The sequence below is a fragment of the Cebus imitator genome, unplaced genomic scaffold, assembly GCF_001604975.1.
Source record: "Cebus imitator isolate Cc_AM_T3 unplaced genomic scaffold, Cebus_imitator-1.0 Scaffold77, whole genome shotgun sequence".
NCBI lineage: Eukaryota > Metazoa > Chordata > Mammalia > Primates > Cebidae > Cebus > Cebus imitator.
This window is the reverse complement of record NW_016107392.1, coordinates 2,603,549-2,628,748: the sequence shown is the minus strand read 5'-3', so window position 1 is coordinate 2,628,748 and position 25,200 is coordinate 2,603,549. Positions and strand designations below refer to the sequence as shown.

The following is a 25,200-nucleotide window of genomic DNA, read 5'->3' as shown; positions in this document are numbered from 1 at the left end:
GAGAATGTGAATGATAGAATCATTTAAATAGGGTAGTCTCTTTCCATGTGTCCATTGACCAGTATGTGTGTGGGCATAAATAGTGTGCTGTGGTGCTGTGCATGCTTTCATATTTATCTTTGTCAAGATTGCTTTATCATTATCTAAGGTGAGAAAAACTCTTCCCTAGCCACGTTATACTCTACAAAGTCTTGTATATGCTGATAAAGTTCTCATAAGCTCCCTTTTGTTAGTATTTTTTAAAGACGTTTTTCTTATTTATAATATTGCCAGGTTATTAAGTTGTACTTAATTGTGTCTGTTTTTACCCTTTTCAGGTGTCAGCAGTTGAGTCTTTGGAGGGCCCTTTGCTCCAGGTGGAAGGACTGAGTGACCTTCGATTAGAACTTCACAGCAAGAAGATGAACCTCCACTTGGTTCTCATAGATGAACTGCACCGGCACCTGTACATCAAATCAACTAGCCGAGTTGTGCAGCGTAACAAGGAAAAAGGGAAAATGAGGTAGGTTAAATAGGATACTATACCTTTGCTATAGTATCTTGTGGCAATGTAGGATTGGAAGGAATATTCTTTGTTTCCCAGAATGTTGTTGTAGTTTATTTTACTTTTCCTTTAATGTACTGCCTCTGAAACTTGAGGATGGTTTTCTGATAGGAAACACTCCATGTTCTGAGAGGCTGACATTTGAAGTTTGTTCATCTATTCTACATTTATTATGTTTCTTTTCTGTAAGGATATATAAGAAGTGTAGAAATGTAGATGTATTGGCTGGATGCAGTGGGTTATGCTTGTAATCCCAGCACTTTGAGAGGCTGAGGTGGAAGGATCACTTGCGCCTAAGAGTTCAAGACCAGCCTGGACAACAGAGCAAGACCTTGTCTCTACAAAAAAAGACCAAAATTAGCTGGGTGGAATGGTGTGCACCTGTAATCCGAACTACTCCAAAGGCTGAGATGAGAGGATGTCTTGAGCTCAGGAATTTGAGCTGCAGTGAGCTATGATTGTTCCAGTGTACTCTAGCCTGGGCAACAGTGAGAAGACCCTGCCTCTTAAAAAAAAAAAAAAAAATAGAAAAAAAAAAAAAAAAAAAAAAAAAAAAAAAAAAAAAAAAAACATAAACCTAAAAGCCTCTTAAAAAAAAAAAAAAAATAGATGTAATGATTGAATTATAAGATTCTTTGTTACTTAGGGTTATGTTCAGCTTGAGGCTGTACTTTTTCTAGAATAGTTTAGGAAAGCTTCAGAGAGAATGCCTTTATTCCTTGGTTGGTTATGGCATAGCCCTATATTTAATGGCCTGGATAGTCTCAAGAAATTCATTAGCCTGGTAGGGAATAATACTAGATCTTAAGATGGTAGAACATTGGCGTTTTTAACATATGTTAGATAGCTGTGCATAGTACATGTCCTTCCAACATTTTTTTAGACAGATCTTTTCAGAGGGCATTTTAGCACTATCTACTGAAATATACATGTTCACACTTTTTTATTCTGGTATAGACAAGAAGAGCACTGGAAGCAGTATGTACTGGGAATAAAGTCTTTCAAGTCTTATCCTGTTTGAATAAAAAATCCCAAATTTGCCTATGATGCTTCAGGTTAGTCAGAGACCCTGACAGAGAAAGAGAAGATTCTACCTCTTTTCAGCAGTTGGACACTAGAAAAACTTCTGGCAGGCACACAGAATTGAGCTAGGGATATGTACCTGAGACATAACTTTAAGACTAGCTCTGACTAGGGTATCTGCCAGTACCTCAGCAGAAAGTGAAGTGATGGCTAGGGGAGGTGCTACGGAATTCTTCCCACAATGCCTGGTGATAAATAGCAGATCTGAAGAGATTTCTTCCCATGCAAGGTTAAGTAATAAAATCACTGTGAGTTTTGAGAATATATTCCGTATTATAAGGGAAAATGAGCATTACTTTGAGGTCTCAGAGGAAGAACGTTTATTTAAAAAAAATTTTTTTTAAAGGAAGCAAGAAACATTTAAGAGACTTAAGCTCAAGGTTTCTCAAAAAATGCAAGAAACACGATGTAGTAGACTGTTCAGAATAATCACTCCTTCCCCCTCTACTTTAGTGGGAGAGGTGTATTTCCTACCCTTTGGTTTTAGGGCTTTGGCTTTTGCCATCATTAGGGTACATGACACAAGTAGGGGCTTCAAACATATGTCATATGTGCATATGTCAGTGAGTGTGGACTCTTGTGCCTCTGACATTGCCTTGCTGTTAGTCCCAGGAGAAGGGTGAGAGACACAGGGGACTGACTCAAGATTAGCAGACCTGCCTAGCCTGGATCAGCCAACCATCAAAATGTATGCTTATTGTTGAACATTACTGAGATTTTTTAGTTATATGCAGCAAGCACATAGCTTCTATGAAACAGTAACAGGGAACGACAAGAACAGAAGGAGGAGAGATGCTAACAGAGCCAACTTAAACATGAATAAAATGTAGGAAACCAAAATGAAGTAGGGACATTTAAGTCTTATTTAAAACTTCAGAGAGAAGATCTGAATCACTGATGTGGAGGGAAAACTTTCCTCATGATGAAGAAGAAAAAGACAAGATGCTGAAAGGAAAATGATAAATACAAAAGTTGAACAGTGGTCAATCCAGTGATTTTAGGGTTTCCAGAGGATCACACTAGAATGATAGTATTTGGGTTGAATTATGTCCCCCCCCTAAAATTCATGTATTGAAATTCTAATCCCCAGTACCTCAGAATATGATGGTATTTGGAAATAGGGTCTTTCAGGAAGTAACTAAGTTGAAAGGAGGTTATTAGTGTGGGCCCTAATCCAGTAGGACTGATGTCCTCATGAAAAGGAAATTTGACATACTTGGTGGGAAGACCATGTGAAGACACAGAGAGATGATGGCCATCTACAAGAGGAGAGAGGCCTCAGAAGAAACCAACCACGCCCACACCTTGATCACAGACTTCCAGCCTGGAGAACTATGAGAAAGTAAATTTCTGTTGTCTAAGTTATCCAGTCTTTTGTTACTTTATTATGGTAGCTGGAGCTAACTCAGGGGGGATCAGAAGCAATAATTAGAGTATAAATAAAGAAACCTACTTAAACAGAAAAACAAGACCTTGTTCTGCAAATCAAAAGAATTTAAGGTAAAATTAATTTAAAATAAAACTTTACTGTTAGATACAATCTGGAAATTCTTATGATTTTCAGAAAAGAATTTTATAAGCACCAGGAAGAAATATTATGTGATCTGAAGTGACAGAGATAATTATTTGCCCACCCAATATTCATTCTTCCCTTTATTTTTAATGACAATCTTTACTTTGTTCCTGGTGGCCATAGGCCCAGCTAAAAGGCTGCATTTTCCCTCCTTCCATATAGGTAGAGAGTGATTAGTGGGACTTCGGTTTGCAAGCTGTTGAACGGGGAGGTCATTAATTTTCAGATATACCAGTCTCACTGATATACTCACTCTTTTACCTTTCATTTGCCTTTCCTTACTTTCTATCTGGGACATAGATTGGTGCCATCAAGCCATCCTAGACACGAGGTGACCTTGAGGACAGAAGCCACATCTTGAGCTCCTTGATCATGCTGAACCTCTTTTCTAGCTCTGGGTGGGGTACCTCTTTTATATGAGAGGAAGTCTTTATTTTACTCAGACAACTATTATTTGATCTTCTGTTTTACACACTTAAATCCAGTTCAGTTGCATAGTAAGAAGTAAAAATCGGGCTCACCAGGATTTGCTGAATATTAAATGCCAGAAGACAATAGAGCAAAGTCCATAAATCTGAATAGAGAGGAGTTGGGATCAAAGACTTCTCTACCCAGCCAAGGGGATATGACGGACATTCTCAGATATGAATTTACAATAAAAATCATTAGTATTCTTTTTCTGAGCAAAATACTCAGAGATAAACTATAACACAGACAAAATTACAACTGGAAAACAGTAAAGTTGTAGGTAGTTTGAAACAACTTTGAGGGCCACATACCATTAAATATGTACATGTATGTATATGTAAGTAAGTGACAAATACATTTTTACAAGATTGAAAATATCAGGTAAAAACCGTTGTTGGAAAAAAAGGTCAGCCGAGTGCAGTGGCTCACACCTGTAATCCCAGCCTGGTCAATGTGGTAAAACCCCATTTCTTCTAAAAACATAAAAGTTAGCCAGTCATGGTGGTGCATGCCTGTAGTCCCAGATACTCAGGAGGCTGAGGCAGGAGAATCACTTGAACCCATGAGGTGGAGGTTGCAGTGAGGCAAGATCATGCCACTGTATTCCAGCCTTGGTGGCAGAGCAAGACTGCATCTCAAAAAACAAACAAACAAACAAAAGGTCTGTGTAGTTAAGGAATAGTCTCTAATAATAAACAGAATTTAGATCCTTTTTTACTCAGTTGATAGTTATTAGGAAATTTGGATAGATAGGAGAAAGAAATGCTGAATTCTTGTTTAAGATGAGTCAGAAGTTTTGTTTTTGACTTAGAATAACTAGGGAAAATATGTTTAATTTTGATTTTACTAATCTATATATGAATATTTAAAGATTTTTATATTTAAAAATCAACAGAGAAGACAAAAATGTTCCCTAATACAAAGGATATTGTACTGTAGCCCTCCTTTGTCAGCAGGGGATACATTCCAAGACCCACAGTTGGTACTTGAAACTGCAGATAGTACCAAGCTCTGAATCTACCTGCACAGTAAATCCTCACTTAATGCCCTCAATAGATTCTTGGAAACTGTGACTTTCAATGAAATGAAGCTGTAACTTTAAATGAAATGACGTACAGAAGGTCCTAGAATAACATTGTGTCCTTCAAGTTCCTTCGTTGATGAGAGAAAAAAAAATGGTTTCATTATATGCCAAGATTCTTGATTGCAAATAGAGGAAATCAGTCTGGGTAACTAAAACAGGAAAAGAATTTATTGGAAAGTTATCAGGTTCACAGAATCTATGGGAAGTATGTATAATCAGGCTCTAAAACCCAGTAGGAACCAACGGAGATTAAGCAGCTGAGCACCCAGTCTTAGACAAGCCACAGGAAGGGTCTTTTTGGGTTGCTATTTTTGCTGGTACCATGCCCACAATAGCTGGATTTTAAACTCTTCTGTAAATGATCCCTAAATGTCCCAGCATCTTTCCTTATCTCTTAAAGATTAAAAATTCTGGACTCAAGCATCCAGTTTGCTGAGCCTGGGTAACGCCTGGCCTCCTTCAGCTTCCGTAGTAGGAAGCGGGGCCTTCTTTTTACTTTGATGCAGTCAGTGGGAATGGACTGGTCAGATGTTTGTTACCCAAAACAAACACCCAACAAATTTCTACTGCAGGAGAAAACAAAGGAAATCACATGAAGTCACTTACATATAAAGACCAGACATTTTTGAAGTAGAAAGTAGGCAGTAGAATTGGCAAATGAAAGAAAGGTACACGCTTTCATACAAATAATAAAAAGTCTATTTGGAGGAAATGAAACAAATGGTGAGACTCTCCTTGTTTTTGGCCCATAAAGATGTCAGTTTCTGTTAAATTCCAGTTGAAAATTTTGAAACTGTCAAATGAAATCAGAAGTTCACATGAAAGAATACCTATGGAAGAATTGTTTAAAAGAATTGTGAAGGAAGTTTATAAGGGGGCATTTCTTATATGATATTAAAGCATATTGTAAAGCTATTTTAGTCAAAACAGTAGACATGCAAAAATAAAAAATAATAAAAAAAAGAAAACAGTACAGACATGAAAATAGAAAATTCGGTGGTTGAGACAAAATAAGAATGGAGAAATAGACCCCAGGATATATGGGTTTGTGTATTTTTGAACAATAGTTCAAGTCAGTTGGGGGGTAATGAAGGCTATTTAGTATATAGTGTTCAGACGATTGACTGTTGATTTGAAGAAAATAAATTTAGATGCCTACTTGTTATGTACAAACTGTTCAGCCAGATTAAAAATCATGTAATAACACTTTATTAGCATTAGAAAAACATATAGGGCCGGGCGCGGTGGCTCACGCCTGTAATCCCAGCACTTTGGGAGGCCGAGGCGGGTGGATCACGAGGTCAAGAGAGCGAGACCATCCTGGTCAACATGGTGAAACCTCGTCTCTACTAAAAATACAAAAAATCAGCTGCGCATGGTGGCGCATGCCTGTAATCCCAGCTACTCAGGAGGCTGAGGCAGGAGAATTGCCTGAACCCAGGAGGCGGAGGTTGCGGTGAGCCGAGATCGCGCCATTGCACTCCAGCCTGGGCAACAAGAGCGAAACTCCGTCTCAAAAAGAAAAAAAAAGAAAAGAAAAACATATGGGAGGATATGTGTGGAGGAGCCTTTTCCAAGCATATCAGAAGACATAAAGAAATATATTAAATGGTTTAGCCATTTAAAAACCCAAAACTTATCTTCAGTAAAATGGAGTCAAAGGATAAACTATACTCTGAGAAAATATATGTATGTCATATAAAGCTTTAATATCTAAACTATGCAAATATTCTTAAGCTTAGTTAAAACAGGATACAGACAGTTCGTAGATTAAAAACGCAAATGGCTAACAAACATAAGGTTGTTCAATATCTTGAGTAGTCAGAGAAATAAACACTTGAAAAGTTAAATGCAATTTCTTGTTCATCAGATGGTCAAAATCAAAGACATTGATAGCATGTTATAGTGACAAAGATGGCAGAGATTTGTAGCTCTCTTTTGATGGTGAATAACCAGTATGCCTCTTTGGAAAATAAATTTGCATGTTCTTTGTCAAGGGAATTTTATTTCTACGTCTACATCCTACAAAAACAGTACCAGTTCATGAAAATATATGTAACAAGACATTGATTGTGACATTGTTGGTAAGAACAACAAAAAAATGCAGCTTACATGTTCATTAAGCAGAGTATATTATATTGATACCATGTAATTATAGAACTTAAAAGGAATGATAATGATTTCTATGTGCTGATGTGGAAAGGTTTCTGAGGTGCATTTTTGGGTCCCAAAAGCAAATTGAAAAATAGCATAGATAGTATGACCTATTTGTGAAAGATCGAAAGGATAGAAACTTAAATATGTATACTTTACATATAAATATTTGTGTTTGTATAGAAAATGTCCAGATAATGTCAAACCCTGATAAAAGGAATTACTTGTGAGAAATAGAAATGTGAGATAGGGAACAGGGAAGTAGAAATTCTTTTATTTCCTATGTACATCATGAGCATGTTTTCAAAAATGATAATACAATTACCAATGATCCTTTTGAAGAAATTTTTTAATTAAATGGGAGAATGTTTAGGTTATGCTTTTGAAGGGAAAAACTAGAATTCAAAAGTATGCAGGATGATCAAAGAATGTTGAAAAAGGAGAATGTGTGCCATTTTTGGGGTGTGTGATATGGGGGGAGTGGACAGACAGAGACTCATTTAGAAATATTTTTTCAAGCAATCCTTGCACCTCAGCCTCCTAAGTAACTGGCATACCACTGCATTTGGCTTTGATGCTCTTTTCTGTAAGTTGTTTTGGAAGGCATTATACCAAAATGATATTAATGGATTATTTTTATTTTTTGTATTTTCAAGAAAGAATTTATACCTTTATAGCCAGATAAAATTAACAAAAAGTTGTTTAAAAAATAATTCTTTTATTTATTGCATGCATCCTGGATTAATACTTGGTTTAACCTTGCTTCCTCAGCCATCCTGGAAGAGAAAATTTGGTGTCCATATTTGTCTCTGGGCATGCAAAGAGTGTTCTTCGCTCCATTGTATTTGCTTCCTAAGTATTTTGTCTTTTAAAGATTGTTTTTTTTCTGTTTAAATATGTTGGTTTTCTTTTTCTTTTAGTTCTTTCTTGTTTTTTTTTTTTTTTTTTTTTTTTTTTTTTTTTTTTTTTTTTTTTTTTTTTTTTTTTTTTTTTTTTTTTTTTTTTTTTTTTTTACTGTGTCTTCACCCTTGGTCTGTCATTTGAAAGCATGACTCTTTTTTACTTTTATACCCTCTAAATCATTCATTATTCTTTCTGTATGTTCCACCAGATCTTAGAACTATCGAGAATTACTATGCCAGACTTTCCTGTTTCATTATTTAGTTAAATCTTCTTACTAAGGGCACATTATCTTTGACAGATATTTCTCAGCTCAGTTTGATTTAACAAATTTTATGAGCACTTGCTCTTTGACAGGTACTGCGCCAGCTATTCTGGTTGTAGAAGTGAATATATCAGTTATTAGATTTTCAACTTAAAGTTCAAGTCGCCTCAGTCAGTTTTTAGCTTCACAAAATCAGCCAAATGAATTGCAGTTGTAAATTTTGGATATAGTTGAATCCATGTATTGCTAAGTGAAGGAACAGAATGTTTAATGAGCTCTCAGCACTTCTAACTCCTCTTAAAAAACTGTTTTCATATCTTGAAATTTTGAAATCTAACATTTAGAAGCAGATCCTTACTAGTTGGATGGTTGGTTAATGGCCAGGAAGTCCTTGAGGTTACAGTGGTTGTTGCTTGTTTTTGGTTTAATTTGTTGTATACGTCTCCTGTCCTCTGCCATGTTGCTATTAAATGGCAGAATGCAATCAGTCACAATATATAATTGGTAATTTTGGGGGGACTACTTTATACTAGAAGGGATTTACTGTACATCAGCTATCTTTTGATCTCAGCTGTGAATGATTCTGAATGAATTTAAAATAAACATTTGTAATCATATATTTAAAAATAAAAATATTTCCAACAGTCGAATTTTGATTGTATTTTTTGTTTTCAAAAACTCTGAGAGATTAAAAACCCTTTGAAGGTATTAATTAATTCCTTCTTTATCTCTGACATATGGTGAGAAGAAGTCTTTTTCTCTGTTATGAAATGGAAACTGAGGTCTGTTCTGTTTTATGCGATATTCTGTAATAGCGCCTACCTTCCACTGAGCTTCGTGTCTGAAGTCACAAAGTGAGTGGGTGTGCCTCCTTTCTCTGGAACTTTTGAGACTAAGTCCTTTCATAAAACAGCAGGAGAAAAACTAAAGTCATTTCCAGAGTTATTTGCCTTTGGGTTAGTGCTCACAAAGGAGAAAATTGAAGCCTAAGGGAAAATTTTAGAGAGAGAGAGATGAGTGTATGTAAATAGTTTTGCAGTAAATTGACTTTCTAAAAGTTTATTGATGGAGTTCAAGGGCCCTTCTGGCTCTGATAATAAAATCAGCAGGTTATGTTTTTCAGAGTTGAAATGGCAAGCCATTTATCACCCTATATTTAACTGAAATATGTTTTTAGGTTAATACTGAGAAGATAATTGTAGGATTTAATCTAAAGTGATTCATGTGTACATCTGTGTTCATAGAAGTGTGTGCTATTATAAATACATATATAAAAATATCAGTGTGCACACACATAACTGTTTCATCATTAGGTGTGGCAGGCAGTATTGCAGCTATATAATTGAATTTTTCTGCTGATTGATACCTTTGTTTACCTGTGCTTTAAAAATAAACCCTCCATTTTGTTATAGAAATATTTAAATATTTAGACAATGTATGATATATTTTTTCCTGCCATTTAAAGTTGAAGTTTTTTTACTCTGTAGCAGTACTATGAACCTGTGTCTTCTTTTATACTAGAAAATTTTAATTTACTTTATTCTTTGGTCTGTTGAAGCATTTTATTTGTAAATATGTATTACCTCCCCAGGATTTTCTCTCCTGTGTGTTTTTGTGATGCTTTTTCATGGTCCATGATGTGAGCTGAATCAGTACAATGAAACCAAGCTGGTGGGATGGAAGCAGATTATTCTGTGATTTTTCTAGATCTTTGACTTGGATGTCAAATCTGGGGCTGATCACTTCACACTTGTTCACAACAACTTGTCCACACTGTGAGGTTCACAACAATTTTCCCAGCTCCGTGATCATCAGTGATTTCAGATTTGCTGGTGTACTCATGCTTTGTCATTCACAGATGAAGATGACACCAGATAATGACTTTGGAGAACAGTTTAATAAGAACCAGGTGTTTGCCTCTCTTTTCGGCATTCTCGATGCTCGTGAAAGCAGCAGACAGGACGTTTATGCACATCATTATGATGGCATGGAAAGATGGTGGAAAGAGCCCTCTGTGTCTTTGGGTATCTGTATCCAGGGCTTAGGGGGACCTGTAAAACGTTTTCTAATTGTGAGTAAAATGCAGGTGAAAGAGGATGAGGTCATTGAGTGGAAAAAAATGAGAAGACAAAAGAAGTCATAAAACAAGAAAGAATGGACAACCATTATGAAAACTTATTGGATTTGAAGGCTGTTGGATTTTCTTAAGATAGCTTAGGCTAGGAATTTGTAGGTTTATATTGGTGGAAAAGAGTTGTTGGGAGGATGCCAGTTCAATTCCTGGTAAATGCTTTCAGTTACTTTAATATCTTATACTTCACTTTTCACATTAGCCTGTGAGTGATTGTAACAATTGGAAATATGCTGTTTGGTTTAGTTCATATCTTAGTTATACTTGCATTCTCAGCACTTAGCACAGTGCCAAGCACATAATGGACGCTGAAGAATTATTTGAGTAATGATTCCCTGTTTCCCTGTAATAAGTGAAAAGGGAGAAGTTAATGAGTGTCGTAGTAATCCTCAAGGCCTAGGACAGTGGCTCCCATATTATTTGTATTCAATAAAAAGAAGAAAACCTTAAGTGATAATTTTGTTCTTTAACACAGAGTGAAATTATTACTTGAACCCAAATTATTACTTAACAAACTTTAAGTTTTTTGAAGTTCTCAGAACATGTTTGTTTTTTATTGGATTGTAAATACACACATACCTAGCCCATTTGTTCCAAAGGGAGTGTGGGAGGAAGATGGGGATTTATTGCCGTGGTCGGGACAGACGTTGTTCACAATTTCACACATCCTTCCAGCCTTCCATTTGAAGACATCTTTTCTATGGGCGTGGTCTCTTCCCTGCTTCTCCTTTGCCTGCTCTCCTTAGCCACTGCTACTGATGATGTATTTCAGTACTAAAAAGTGAGAATTATGGCTTTGACTTCTCTACCCTTGGACTTGGCTTCGAGAAGCTCTTCTGCTGTAGACAGTGTGGCGAGATAATTTCATTTCTTGAGGGCAGGGAATAAGGTTTAGCTGGCTTGGCATTGCCTGTGTTCTTGCACTTAACAGGTGCTCATAAATGGAAATTAATTTGAAATTTTGTTTTTTATAGTTTCTGTGATTTAAAATTAATGTGTTTATTTTGAAGAAAGTTGATTTATTAGTTTATTTAAAGCTTATTAGTTTATTTGAAGTTAATCATTAAGATGAGGGGCTTGGCCTTGTTAAGAAAGGTGAAATAGATAATCAAATACTGAATTAACCTGTTTGATAGCCTTAAATCATTTTAATTGTTGTGATTCTCAATGTCATGACATTTATGAGTCTCTTTTAAAGAAAACTAAATGTAGTAAACTTCTGGAATATGTCAAAAACTCTAGCTTGAAAAACACAAGTAAACAGTTAAACCTTTATTTGGTATCATGGCATGGTGTCATTTGATCTTTCTTTGTTGATAAATGAATATTTAATACAGATACAAAGGAGGATAGTGAAATTGCCTGGCATCATGTTATTACAAGGTGGTCATCCAGTTGATCCAGAATACACTACACTAATTTTTAAAACAGCGTTGAATGAGATGACAAAAATTTAAGTACTTGGAACTCTAATAATACATTTTTATACCCCTTTCTGTGACAATCACCTCTTAATTGGAAATATATTGGGGAGCTCCAGATGTTTGAAGTTCCAGTGTAAAGAGGGCTCATGACAGAAACAAAAGTGATAAGGGTGGGGCGTGTAGTGGGACTTCAGTTGGTTTTGGAGAAAGTGGTAACTGGTACTTCTTTTCCTATTTAGCTCCCTTGTGAAAGATGCTTCTGTTCCTCTGATTGACGTTACAAACCTCCCTACTCCTAGAAAATTCCTTGATACCTCTCAGTATTCTACTGCTGGAAGCTCAAGTGGTAAGTATTTAATTCTCCAGCCACTAAGCTTTTTAGTATGCTTCAGTTCCTAGGCAAAGACCTGGGGGAGCTTTTTGGGGGCTGGGCTAGGTTGGGCTGGGCTAGTGAGCCTGAGGTAAGTGTGTTGAAACCTGTGATAAGCCCTTTGTAACCTTCAGAGCAAATATGTACAGTGATTTATTGGGCTGTTGCATTATCAAGGTTGAAAAGTGGCAGCTGAACCTGGCCTGCCTGGGGAATCGAGCTGCATCTGTGTTTTATTTGACCAGTACTGTTTTTCTTTCCTTTTCTTTTCTTTCTTTCCTCCCTCCCTCCCTCCCTTCCTTTCTTTCCTTTTTTTTTTTTTTTTGATGGACTCTTGCTCTGTTGCCCCGACTGGAGTGCAGTGGCGTGATCTTGGCTCTCTGCAACCTCCACCTCCTGTGTTCAAGGGATTCTTCTGCCTTGGCCTCATGAGAAGCTGGGATTACAGGCACCCGCTACCATGCCTGGCTAATTTTTGTGTGTTTAGTAGAGACGAGGTTTTCAACATGTTGACCAGGCTGGTCTCAAACTCCTGGCCTCAAGTGATCCACCTGCCTTGGCCTCCCAAAGTGCTGGCATTACAGGCGTGAGCACTACACCTGGGCCACCAGCACTGTTTTTTTAAAGTTGAGTTTTGAATACTTTTTGTTAGAGCTTGTGCTTTCCTTTGTGCTATAATCTTTATCCTAGTAGCTTTTACTCAACTGTCTCACGTATTACGTTCAATTTCTGGTCCTAGGGAGCTTTTGAGTGTGTGACCTCTGTCCTAGGCCCTCTCCACTCCTAAATGTGCATGCATCCACGTGTGCACACACAGTCATACCTGTAACACACTTTGAGGAAATATGTACAAACTTATATTTTCTTCTTTGGGGATGTCCAATATCCTGTTGAACAAGACCAAGCCATTTTGGGGTTATGTTTAAGGTTGAGGGCTTGTGGGTACACTTTGAGTCTGAATGCAAAGTTTTAGGAGACTCTGGTGGTTTGTCTTAAACCTACCTTTGCAGAGGGTTTAGCTCAACTGGCCTTGGAGAGCTTCTGGGCCTCTGCAGAGAGTTTCTCTGCTATTGTAGCTTTGGGTTGGGGGAGAAGGAGACTGGATGTCTTTTGTGGGATACCTCGCAGGTGCTTTCTTGTGGCAGCCAAAATCTTCATTGCTTTTCAAAGAAATTGTAATATTTATTATCGTTGTCTTTTCGGATAAAAATTAGTTCTTACAGTTCTTATTAGTTTTGTAGAGCTTGAGATAATGAAAGGGTGGAAAAAATAGAAAAACAATTTGGATTAAATCAGTACATTTTGTCTAACTAATTGGAAATGTTTCTGTTGAGAGCTTAATAATATATTGTTGGTGCATATTTTGTTGCCTTTAAAATGCCACTTAAAATTATTTTAGGGTTATTTAGGCTTGGGACCTTGAAGTTTATTACTTTAACTACAGGAAAGTATAGAATTTTATAATAGATTTTCCTTTGTTAGTTTAATTAGTAGCTGAGTTTTAAAAAATTGCAAACATTTATTTTTATTATGATTCTTTACAAAAGTTTGTACTACTCCAGCCTCTTCTTGGAGCTAGAAAGGTTTTGTTTTCTCCCTCTTTCTGATGTAGTGTTGCTTTTGAGTTTTAACACTGCTCTGAGCTGTTGTAGACTGTGGAATTATGAAACAAAATGCATTTATACGTTTGATTTGTAGTTTATCTCTGCCTTTCATGGAAATTACCAATTACTACATCTTTGCTTTTTTATGATGTGAATCATCACTGCTTAGCCTGGTTATATTAATTTATGTAAATGTTGCCAAGACAGTGGCCAAGTGAAATAAAAAAATTAATTATTTATGAAGAAATGACAGGGCAGGCTTTGCAAATGAATGTTGTATAAATATCAAATAAGGTGAAATATGTCAATTACAGCAAATTTCAGTAGAAACTAATTTTGTTACATCTCTTCTTCTTTTTTTTTTGAGACAGAGTCTCGCTCTGTCACCAGCCTAGAGTGCAGTAGTGTGATCTCGGCTCATTGCAACCTTGGACTCCCTCGTTCAAGCGAGTCTTCTGCCTCAGCCTGCCGAGCAGCTGGGATTACAGGCATGCGCCACCACACCCAGCTGATTTTTGTATTTTTTATAAATACAGGGTTTTACCATGTCGGCTAGACTTGTCTCAAACTCCAGACCTCAGGTGATCTGCCTGCTGTGGCCTCCCAAAGTGTTGGGATTACAGGTGTGAACCCCCATGCCCGGCCAGACATTTCTTTTTAGATGGCTTCATTTCCTTGACTATTTTGAAGACTTCATCTAGTGATTTTTTTTTTTTTTTTTGGTGGGGGACCAAAAAAGAAGGTAGTTAAAAATAAATTATTGATTAAAATCAGTAATAGCAGAAGTTAATATGTGTTTAGTGCCTACTATATGGTGAAGCAATGCCTTAAATGCTTTACGTGAATCAACTCATTTAGTACTTCAACAGTCTTTGTGAGATGGATATTGTTAGTCCTGTTTTACAGATGAGAAAACTGAGACACAGGGAAGTTTATAATTGATAAAAGTTTACACAGTTGACAAGTAGTTGTGATTTCAGCTCAGAGCCAGGTTGGATATGCTCTTCTAACCAGTTGGTTTTGCTGAAAACAAGCTAGGTATCCTCTGTGTATTTATTTTCTATGCACACAAACTCAGTTGGTTAAACAACATAAATTTATTATCTTACAGTTTTGTAGGCGAGAAGTCTAACACAAATCTGATTGCAATAAAATCAAAGTGGTGTCAAGGCTGTGTTCCTTTTTGGAGGCTCTAGGGGAAAATCTGTTTCCTTGCTTTTCCAGCTCCTAGAGGCTACCATATTCCTTGGCTCATGGCCCACTTCCTCCATCTTCAAAACCTGCACTTGTGGGTCACATTTGTCCCATGTTGCCCCTCTCTGACCCACTCTTTTGTGCCACCTTCCTCTTTTTAAGGACTCATGTGATTAGATTGACTCCACCTGTAAAATTCAGGCTACTCTTCCCATCTCAAGGTCCTTAACCTTAATCACATCTGCAGTCTCCTTTGCCATGTGACTAATCACAGGTTCTAGGGATTAGGACATGGATATCTTTAGGCAACCATTATTCTGTATACCACACTCCACACTGCCCATTTTATGACTTATCTTTAGGAGCAAGTATAAAAAATTTGACTTTCTTCAAATTACGTAGTGATATCTTTTTAAGTCATTGCAGTCTAGTCTTTAGGACTCTATTAATCTGGATCACATTATTAAAGGGAATTGTATAAATGAGGAGGATGTAAATTATGTAGAGAACTGCACAAAATGTTACTAAATACATATAAAAGTATGGGGCTGATGAAATATACTATAATAAAAAGCAGTAATTTTCTCTTATTCTTAATAATGAACTGTAAGTCCTAAGAGTCTATTTGTGAAGTGCTCTGCAAATCAGCCTAGAAAGTAGTAGCTGTTTTCAGCAGGGAATTTAACATAGGCTCTTAAAGCTCCCCTCTCATTTTGTGAAACAGTAAGATTGAGGGTGTAATCCATTAGAATTGACACTTTTATAGAGGAAGTTCCAGTAGGGAATCCCTGGGTAGTATGCATCTCCCATTGGGGTACCATAAATTAAGGGTGAAGGTGATTCCTGAGAACTTTCAGGTTATTATTAATTAAATGAGAATTTTGATTGCTTGCAAACAAATTGTTTTTCACATGTCCTATTTTGAGGTAGAATTGTGGGTGACTTTTCTGTGAGAGTTTTTTTTTTTTTTTAAATCATAGTTTATAAGTTATAGTTTGTAAAATATATCATTTAAATAATGCAACAGTCCTATGAGATAGTTAGGGCAGGTATTATGTGATTACTATTATAATTATTGTGTTTATTAAATTTAAGTATATGATCAGATAAAAAACATTTATTTACAAAATGCAAAGTCCAAGCACAGGTTGGTAAAAGCAAGTAACCCATTAATAGAAAAATGATTAGCATCCACTTAGCTTTCCTACATATTAATGAAGAAAATAAATGACATAATAAAGAACTGAGCAAATAATGGACAACTCACAGAAGAGCCCCTGTTTATGGAAAAACTGGCATTTTTCTGATGGAGATTAAGTATCTAGAATATGTAAAGAACCTCTATAAATAATCAATTAAACAAGTGAATAGGATAATAGGCAAAATTATGAACAGTCAGTTTGGATAAGGGGAAACCTATGCTAATAAATATATGAAAAACTACTTATATTTTAGTTAATCAGGTATTATTTTTACAATCACTTTACAGATATGGAAGCTGAATCTAGGGAGGTTGAGTGATTGGTCCAGGTTCAACCAAGATGGTAGTTTTGGAGCCTGCCCTCATGCTGTTCCCAGTGTAAATATGTAGGGGATGTATTTTGCAAGCCTTTCTCTTATTCTCCTCAGTCACTGTATTTTGTAATGTACAGAGAAACTGACATCTAATTTAGATGTAGTGGTTCAACTATAACTTAGGTAGAAGGATGGGAGAGGTGTGGAGAAAAGCCAGTAATTGTAATAAAATGTTGGTTTAAGCTTTTGGACTCCCAGTATGCCTTTTCATTTGGCAAACTGCCTTTGGAACATTTTGGCTGAGCAGTTACTCCCAGGGTACACAGGCATTTCATTTGTGGCCTCTTTATTCATTTTATTCATGCTTCTGCTGGGATTGCGTGAGTATGACTAAAATGAAACTGGACTTCTTAGTTCTTTTATTTTTGGTACAGGCATAGGTTCAGCAATAAAAACCTAAAGAGAAAACAAATTAAATGATTTTTTTTTTTTTTTGCTGCTGTTTTCTTGATGTGCATTTTATTCCATAAAGTCTTGTTCCAAGACTTAATATATATCTTAAGAATTTGGTATCTGATATTTAAAGAGTTCTCTAACATAGGGGGAGATGATATTTCTCCCTTAGAATTCACATATAGGTGGTAGTGAAGCTCCGATTCTCCAAAATAATATAACACTTTTTGAGTTACTTCTGTCCTTAGGTCTGGGCCTCTCGTGGCATTTTAAGTCAACTATTCCTGATCTTGCATTTGCTATTATTAAATATCTTTGTTGATTTCTATTATTGTTTGTAAGTACAGCTGAAGAATATATACCAGGGAGACAAAATAGAATAATAGAATTAATAGTTCAACTATTTCCAAATGTAAAAATAAGGCAAGGCCAGAGTTTATTAATTATTTAAAATATATTGATTATAAATCTGTATTATAGCATATGCAGATTACATTTATATTTCAGAGATCAATATTCTCTGTCACCCCATACACTTCCCACTAGATTAATATATCTTACTGTTTTCATATTTTCTTCAGATTCTCTTTTTTAAAAAATATTAAAACGTTACAGATACCTTTTATGAGTGCATGAATCCTTTCCCCTTTTCTACCCCAGAAGTAATTGCTATTTTGAAATTGTTCTCTTTTTGTGTATGTTCTGATACTTTTACTACATATGTTTATGTATAGGTGGTACTTTTGTATATATATAATTTATATATTTGTGTATGTGTATACTTATATATAAATAATGTTTATTGTTTATATATATTTAAACGACATTGTTTTGAATATTTTAAGGCTTAAGGAAATTGTATAATGGAGTCTGATATTTAAAGAATGTACATCATTTTACTATTTGGGTTTTTTATTCAACATATTAAAAACATTTTCATGTTACAATATAACTCTAGTTTATTAAATTTCACTACTATATAATAGGCCACAATTTGTTCTTTCTCCTGTAGATATATAAGATATAAGTTGTTTCCAGTTTTTCATTATTATGAACATTATAGCAGTGGATATTCTTATACTTACTTTCTGTAGGACAGAATTTCCTAACCACTGATTTCTTGAGAATGGGTTATAGATACATCTGAAGTACTGAACCCTTCAGCCTTTGGGGCAGTCAGTTGGGTCTTAGGCAGTCTGAATCCCTAGGCAAGTCATTTCTAGCCAAATGCAGCCACTTCCACTTTCCCTGTTGGGCTGTGTGAGCACTATTATTTTCCATTTGTGCCATGATGCTGAAAAGGCAGAGAAGCCTTACACTTAGGATGCACGTGTATATGTGTAGGAATGTTATACATTTTAAACTTAGCTTGTCAAATTGCTTCTAAAACCTGATTATACCAGTGTAGATTCCTATAAACAGGGAATCAACTTTTGTTTCTCTACTTCTTTGCGTTTATACTGGTTTTGCTAGACTTTAATTTTTGCAATTTGTTGTTGTTTAGTTTGCATTTCCTTTCTTTTCTTTTTGTTTTTTGAGATAGAGTCTTGCTCTTGTTGCCCAGGCTGGAGTGGGCTGGAGTGCAGCGGTGTGATTTTGACTCACTGCAAAATCCACCTCCCTGGTTCAAGTGATTCTTCTGCCTCAGCCTCCTGAGTAGCTGGGATTACAGGCGCCTGCCACCATGCCTGGCTAAGATTTTTACTTTTAGTAGAGACAGGGTTTTGTTATGTTGGCCAGGCTTGTCTCAAACTCCTGACCTCAGATGATCCACCCACCTTGACCTCCCAAAGTGTTGAGATTACAGGCGTGAGCCACCGCGCTCGGCCTTTAGTTTGTATTTCTCTGGTTTGTACTGGTATTGAGCATCATTCCAGGTATATGGACCATTTAGGTCTCTTGTAAATGACCTGTTGCTTGCCCAGGTTTTTCTTATGCCATTTCTTTTGCTCATTAATGTGTATGGAAATTAAGTGTGTAGTAGTCATTTTTCTTTAAATAGTTTGCTTGCAAATATCTTCTAGTTACAGCTTGTCTTTATGTATGTTATTGTTCTACAAATGTTTTATATTTTATTTTAATTAGTTAAATTCATCTATATCTTCCTGTGTAATCTGTATTTATCCTGCCTTAAGAAATTCTTTCAGCTGGACTTGGTGGCTCACACCTGTAATCCCAGTACTTTAAGAGGCCGAGGTGGGCGGATCACCTGAGGCCAGGAGTTCGAGACCAGGCTGGCCAATGTGTTGAAACCTCATCTCTACTAAAAATACAAAAATTAGCTGGGCATGGTACACGCCTGTAATCCCAGTTACTTGGGAGGCTGAGGCATGAGAATTGGTTGACCCCTGGAGGCAAAGGCTGCAGTAAACCAAGATTGCAAGATCGCACCACTGCATTATTCCAGCCTGGGTGACAGAGCAAGACTTGGTCTCAACAACAACAACAACAACAACAACAACAAAAGAAATTCTTTCCTATATGGTTTCATAAAAGAGTTTGCTTATGCCTTCTTACTATTCAACAGGTTTGCTTTTTAAACTTGGCTCTCTTAAGCTATTTGGAATTTTTGTTTTTATTTTATCAGAAACTGAATTTTGTGTTTTTATGCCTAGTAAGTTATTCCAGCATATTCTGATAGACTATCCTTCCCCAATAACTTTAAAATTTTTCTTAGGCTGTTTATTTTAGAATAGTTTTTAATTGGCAGAAAAGTAGCAAAGACAGTACAAGGAAGCCTAGTAATTTTTAATGCCATTTTTGTCTTGTTTTCACATATGTGGGTTTTTATAGTCTCTTGTTCCACTGGGCTGTTGTTTGTCTCTGCACTAATACCATACTGTTTTGTGATCTATAGCTTTATGGTTTATTTTGATACCTGGCAAGGGAAGTATTCCCATTTGTTCACCTTCAATACTCTTTGTCCTTTTCTTGGGTCTTTACTCAATGCATGTTTTAGAATGAGGATGTCAAGTTCCATTGACAACATTGTTGAGATTTTGATTGAAATTTTATTTAATTTATAGAATTACAGAGGATTTATTGGGTCTTCCCATCTATAAACTTAAGATAACCTCTCCATTTAATTCTTTAGATTCATAAGTGTCTTGCTTATCTTTTATTAGATATATTTGTCAGTACTTTGTATTTTTTGTTCTTATTATGAATGATTTTTTGGGTTACATTTTATATTTTGCTATACTTCTGGAAAGTTTAATTTTTTCATGTTGATCTTGTATCTACCAATTTTGTTGAATTATTTTCAGAGTTCTAATAGAATATTTGAAAAAAAATTTGTATATTTTCCTTAATATTGTATGTAAACAGTCAGTGTCTGTCTGCAGTTAAGGACAGTGTTGTCTCCTTTTCTTAAAGATTTAAAAGTTATTTGTCCTTTGTATTTATTTGTTTTTAATTTTTGCGTAGCTGGGAACCTATAGTATAACTTGAATGGTAGAGGCAATAGTATGAGTCTTGCCCTTAATGGAAATGCTTCCAAAATGTCATCAAGTATGATATTTCCTTTTCATTTTTGATTGGTTATTTACTATTCTGCTGGGTAGGAAGCTTTATTTTGAGCATCTGCTGTGCTACGGGGATATTTTAAAGTTATCAAATGTCTATTTTTCTTTAATTTTTCAAATGTAGTACACATTCCAATGTATGATTCTTGCCTATAGCAGTTATCAGATGTTGGCCAAATCATGATTTTTTCTGTCTTTTTTTTTCATTTACTAATAAATTTTACTGTGATGAAGAGCTGTGTCTTCATGTATTTCTATATTCATTAATTGTTTAAATCAGCAAAGATTTATGGATATTTACTTTTTTCTATGACTTGTAATTAAGTACTGTCATTATTTATTGCCCAAATTGTCCCAAATTTGGCCACTGGTAGCTCCTTCTGGTTGGTTCCTGGGTTGTTCCAACATGTCCCCATCCATTTTTGAAAACTTCTTTACATTCTGGTACCACAAGACATTTCAGACTCACCTTGTACTTCCCCTCCTTTTGCCCTAGAATCAACCATTTCTCTAAGGAGCTCTGGTTTTTTTTTTTAATTGGAGAATGATATTTTGAAACCTAGATCTGTATTCTAGTTGAATACATTGCTGCTGGTGTGTCATTGCTGTAGTACCTCTTAGCTGACAGAGCTAGGAGATAGGTATGTGCATTGCTTATGTATATTACATGTGTATAGTTGTGTACACCATACACATGTATAGGCAGAAACATATACATACACATGTGTATCTATTTCTGTATCTGTGTCTGTTTATTTCTGACTGTGTGTTTATATAAGTAAAACATGAGTTCAACTCCAATTCCATGTCAACTACTGCAGTACAGTTGAGCCTTCTTCCTTTCCTTATTTCTAGCTCTTTTCAATAGTGAGAAACGTGGTTCTTTTAACAAGCAACTTATTTGTGTAATCCTAGTATACTCATAAAATAATTTCACAATTTTTAACCAATGAAAAACAATTCAGGGCAGTGAAAAACAAATTTATAAACTTGAGTACAGTGTTTGTATGCAGTTCAATTTGCATATTAGAAGGCTTGTAATATTTAGTCCAAATAGTCAAAATCCAGTTACTTAGGTTAGTTCTTTTTGACCCCAACCCACTCACTTACTGTTATGTTATTTATTTGCAATACATTTGGGTTCATTTCTTACTGTTTTTATTTCATTCGGGTTCTCCTAGATCTCAGTTGATTTTAAGTATTTATTGTGGGGGGACATTGGAAACATCACGTTCTAAGCTTTAGAGCTATAACACACAAAGCACTCAGGCAAGTGTCACTTTTCCATCCCTATCTTTTATCCCATTCCCAATCTCCTTCCTGTTTTATCTATCTATGCCTATAGGTCATCAATCACATTAATTTCTCCTTTATCCTTCCTGTATTTCTTTTTGCACAAGCAAGGAGTTAAATGTATTTTTTCTTAAATTCTTTCTCTCTTATATGAATGGTAAGAATACTGTAGATACTCCTTTATACTTTGCTGTTTCACTCTATAATATATCCTGGAAATCACTCTCTATTAGTTCATAGAAATTCTACTCATTCTTTAGTGTTCTCTTTATATCTGCAGAGTACTCTGTTGGGCTGATTTATCATAGTTCAACCATGTTCTGTTGTTTTTTTTTTTTGTACTTTAAGTTCAGGGGTACATATGTGATTTGTTACACAGGTAAATGTGTGTCATGGGGGTTTGTTGTATAGATTATTTTATCACTTAGTTATTGTTTTAAAACACTCATAAAATTTACTGTGTCAGCCATTTCTAAGTAGACAGTTTGGTGGTGTTAAGTATATTTACATTGTTGTGCAACAAATCTCCAGAACTATCTCATCTTGCAAAGTTGGAACTGTGTGCCTATTTAACAACTCCTGGTCCGCCCCACCCTAACCCCTGGCAGCTACCATTCTAATTTCTTTTGCTATGAATTCAACTACTGTGGATACCTCATATAAGTGGAATCATGGAGTATTTGTCTTTTGTGACTAGTTATTTCACTTAGCATAATACTTTCAGTTTTCATTCATGTTATACCCTGTATCAGAATTTCCTTCCTTTTCAAGGCTGAATAGTTATGCCACTGTATATATACTACATTTTGTTTATCTATTCATGTGTTGATGGACACTTGGATATTGTTATAGTGGTACTATGAATGTGAGTGTGCAGGTATTTCCTTGAGATCCTGCTTTCAATTCTTTTGAATACATACCCAGAATTCAAATTGCTAGATCATATAATTATATTTAATTTTTGGGGGATCCGCCATGCTGTTTTCACAGCAGGTATACCATTTTATATTCTTACCAACAATGTACAAGGGTTCCACTTCTTATATCCTCGTCAACACTAGTCATTTTCTGTATTATTTTCTTTTGATAGTAGCCATTCTAATGGGTATGGGCATATATCTGATTATTGTTTTGATTTGTATTTCTCTAACGATTTGTGATGCTGAACATCTTTTCATGTGCTTGTTGCCCATTTGTATGTCATCTTTGGAGAAATATCTACTCAAGTCGTTTGCCCATTTTAAGATTGGATTATTTGTTTTTGTTACTGTTGAATGGTAGAGACTCTTTATATACTCTGTATGTTAACACGTTTTTAGATATGTGATTTTCAAGTATTTTCTTCCATTTCCTAGGTTGCCTTTTTGCTCTGTTGATTATGTCCATTGATGCATAGATGTTTTAAATTTTGGTGTAGTCTAGTTTTACTTTTGTTGTCTGTGCTTTTTATGTCATATCCTGCAAATCCTATGTTATAAGGCCTACGCCCTGTGTTGTTTTCTGAGAGTTTTATAGTTTTAGGTCTTATATTAAGGTCTTTGATCCACTTTGGGTTACTTTGCTCATACATAGTTTTATTAGGTCTTGCCAAATTCTCCCCTGAAGGGAGTAGTACAACTCTGCATTCCCACCACTGTTGCATCATGGTGCTTGCTTCCGCACAGCCTTGCCAACACAATGTGTTTTTATACTTTACAGTTTTTGCCAATCTGATAAGTAAAAAATGTTATCACGGTGTTAATTTTTATTTCCGTAATTATGTATGGGATTTGAACAATTTCTATATGCTTAAGGTTTATTTTTATATATTTTGGTGAATTATGTATTTTTTCAATTATTTTATTTTATTTATTTGAGATGGAGTCGTGGTCTGTCGCCAGGCTGGAGTGCACCTCCGGGGTTCAAGTGATTCCTGCTTCAGCCTCTGGAGTTGCTGGGACTACAAGCATGCACCAACACGCCCAGCTAATTTTTGTATTTTTTAGTGGAGATGGGGTTTCACCATGTTGGCCAGGGTGGTCTCTATCTCCTGATCTCGTGATCCGCCCACCTCAGCCTTCCAAAGTGCTGGGATTACAGGCATGAGCCATTGTGCCTGGCCATGTTTTATTTTTAAATGTATTAATATGCTATATTAATGGATTTCCTAATATTGAGCCAATTTTTCATTCTTGAAGTAAATCTCTCTTGACCATGGTATACTGTTTTGTCAATGTGGTGTTGAATTCTATTTGTTAATATTTTACTTAGTATTTTTACATTGATGTTCACAAGTGATACTATATGAATGATATTGTGATATTATATGAATGATCTAAACCTTACCACATTTTGGTTTCAGTGTAATTGCCTCATAAAAAGAAGTAGAAAGTTTCCTTCATTTTCAAGGCTTGGAATGGTTTATGGAGCATTGGGACAATTTGGAGTTTGGGAATTTTTCTGTGAAACCATTTGTGTTTGGTACTGTTTAACATTTTCACTTTTTTTCTTCTTTATAATTTTTTCTGTTTCTTTTTCCTGTACAAATTGGTCTTTTTAAGCATTTTGTCTCTAGTGAGATGTAATTTAACATCTGTATTTTCCTAGGAAATTACTTATTTCATCTAGTTTTTCAATTGAATTTATATGGAGAGCTACAAAGTATTTTCTTATGGCTTTCAAATTTTTCATGTATTTCCTTCTCCCCTCTACCCCTCTCTTTTGAGATGGAGTCTCGCTCTGTCACCAAGGCTGGAGTGCAGTGGCATGATCTTGGTTCACTGCAGTCTCAACCTTCCAGGCTTAGATGATCCTCCCATCTCAGCCTCCCGAGTAGCTGGGACTAGGTGTGTGGCACCACACCTGGCTGATTTTTGCATTTTTTGTAGAGACACAGTTTCCTTATATTTCCTAGGCTGGTCTCAGACTCCTGGGTTCAAGTAATCTACCTGCCTTGGCTTCCCAAAGTGCCGGGTTTACAGCACTGAGCCACCGTGCCCAGCCCATTTCTTACTATTTTCTGTTTGTATTCTCTCTTATCTTTGTGAACATGCTAGCAGTATGTCTATTTTGTTAGGCTTTCTCTCTCTCTCTTTTAAGAGAAATAACCAGGATTTTGATTTATTGATTAGTTCTAGTTTTCTGTTCTCTATCTCATTACTTTTTGCTTTTATCATTATTTCTGTCTTTATGCTTTCTTTTGGTTTGTTACTCTTAAAAAATTTTGAGCTAGATATTTAAATCATGTATTTAATTTTTTCATTTTACTGATAAAAGTGTTTAGTGATAAGAAGTTTTCATTAATCACTGCGACTGGAGTGCGGTGGCATGATCTTGGCTCACTGCAACCTCTGCCTCCCAGGTTGCAGCGATTTTCCTGCTTTAGCCTCCCGTGTAGCTGGGACTACAGATGCACGCCACCACACCTGGCTATTTTTTTTCTATTTTAGTAGAGATGGGGTTTCACCATGTTGGCCAGGATGGTCTCCATCTCTTGACCTCATGATCCACCTGCCTTGGCCTCCCAAAGTGCTGGAATTACAGGAGTGAGCCACTGCACCTGGCCGTAGTTTTCATTATTTTATTTTATTAAAAAAATTTTTTTTTTGAGACGGGGTCTCACTCTGTCACCCAGGCTGGAGT

The 25,200-nt window shown here is 35.8% G+C and overlaps 1 protein-coding gene across 2 annotated transcripts in view; it reads left to right on the top strand.

Annotated features, from left to right (window-relative positions):
* The window catches only part of EXOC4 (exocyst complex component 4), an 808,787-nt gene that overhangs the window by 52,759 nt on the left and 730,828 nt on the right, over positions 1-25,200 (top strand). For both annotated transcript variants that reach the window (XM_017532629.2, XM_037739981.1), the window contains exons 4-5: positions 318-502; positions 11,866-11,972. In XM_017532629.2, the coding sequence (XP_017388118.1) occupies positions 318-502; positions 11,866-11,972 (292 nt within the window). The remainder of the gene's footprint in view (positions 1-317; positions 503-11,865; positions 11,973-25,200) is intronic.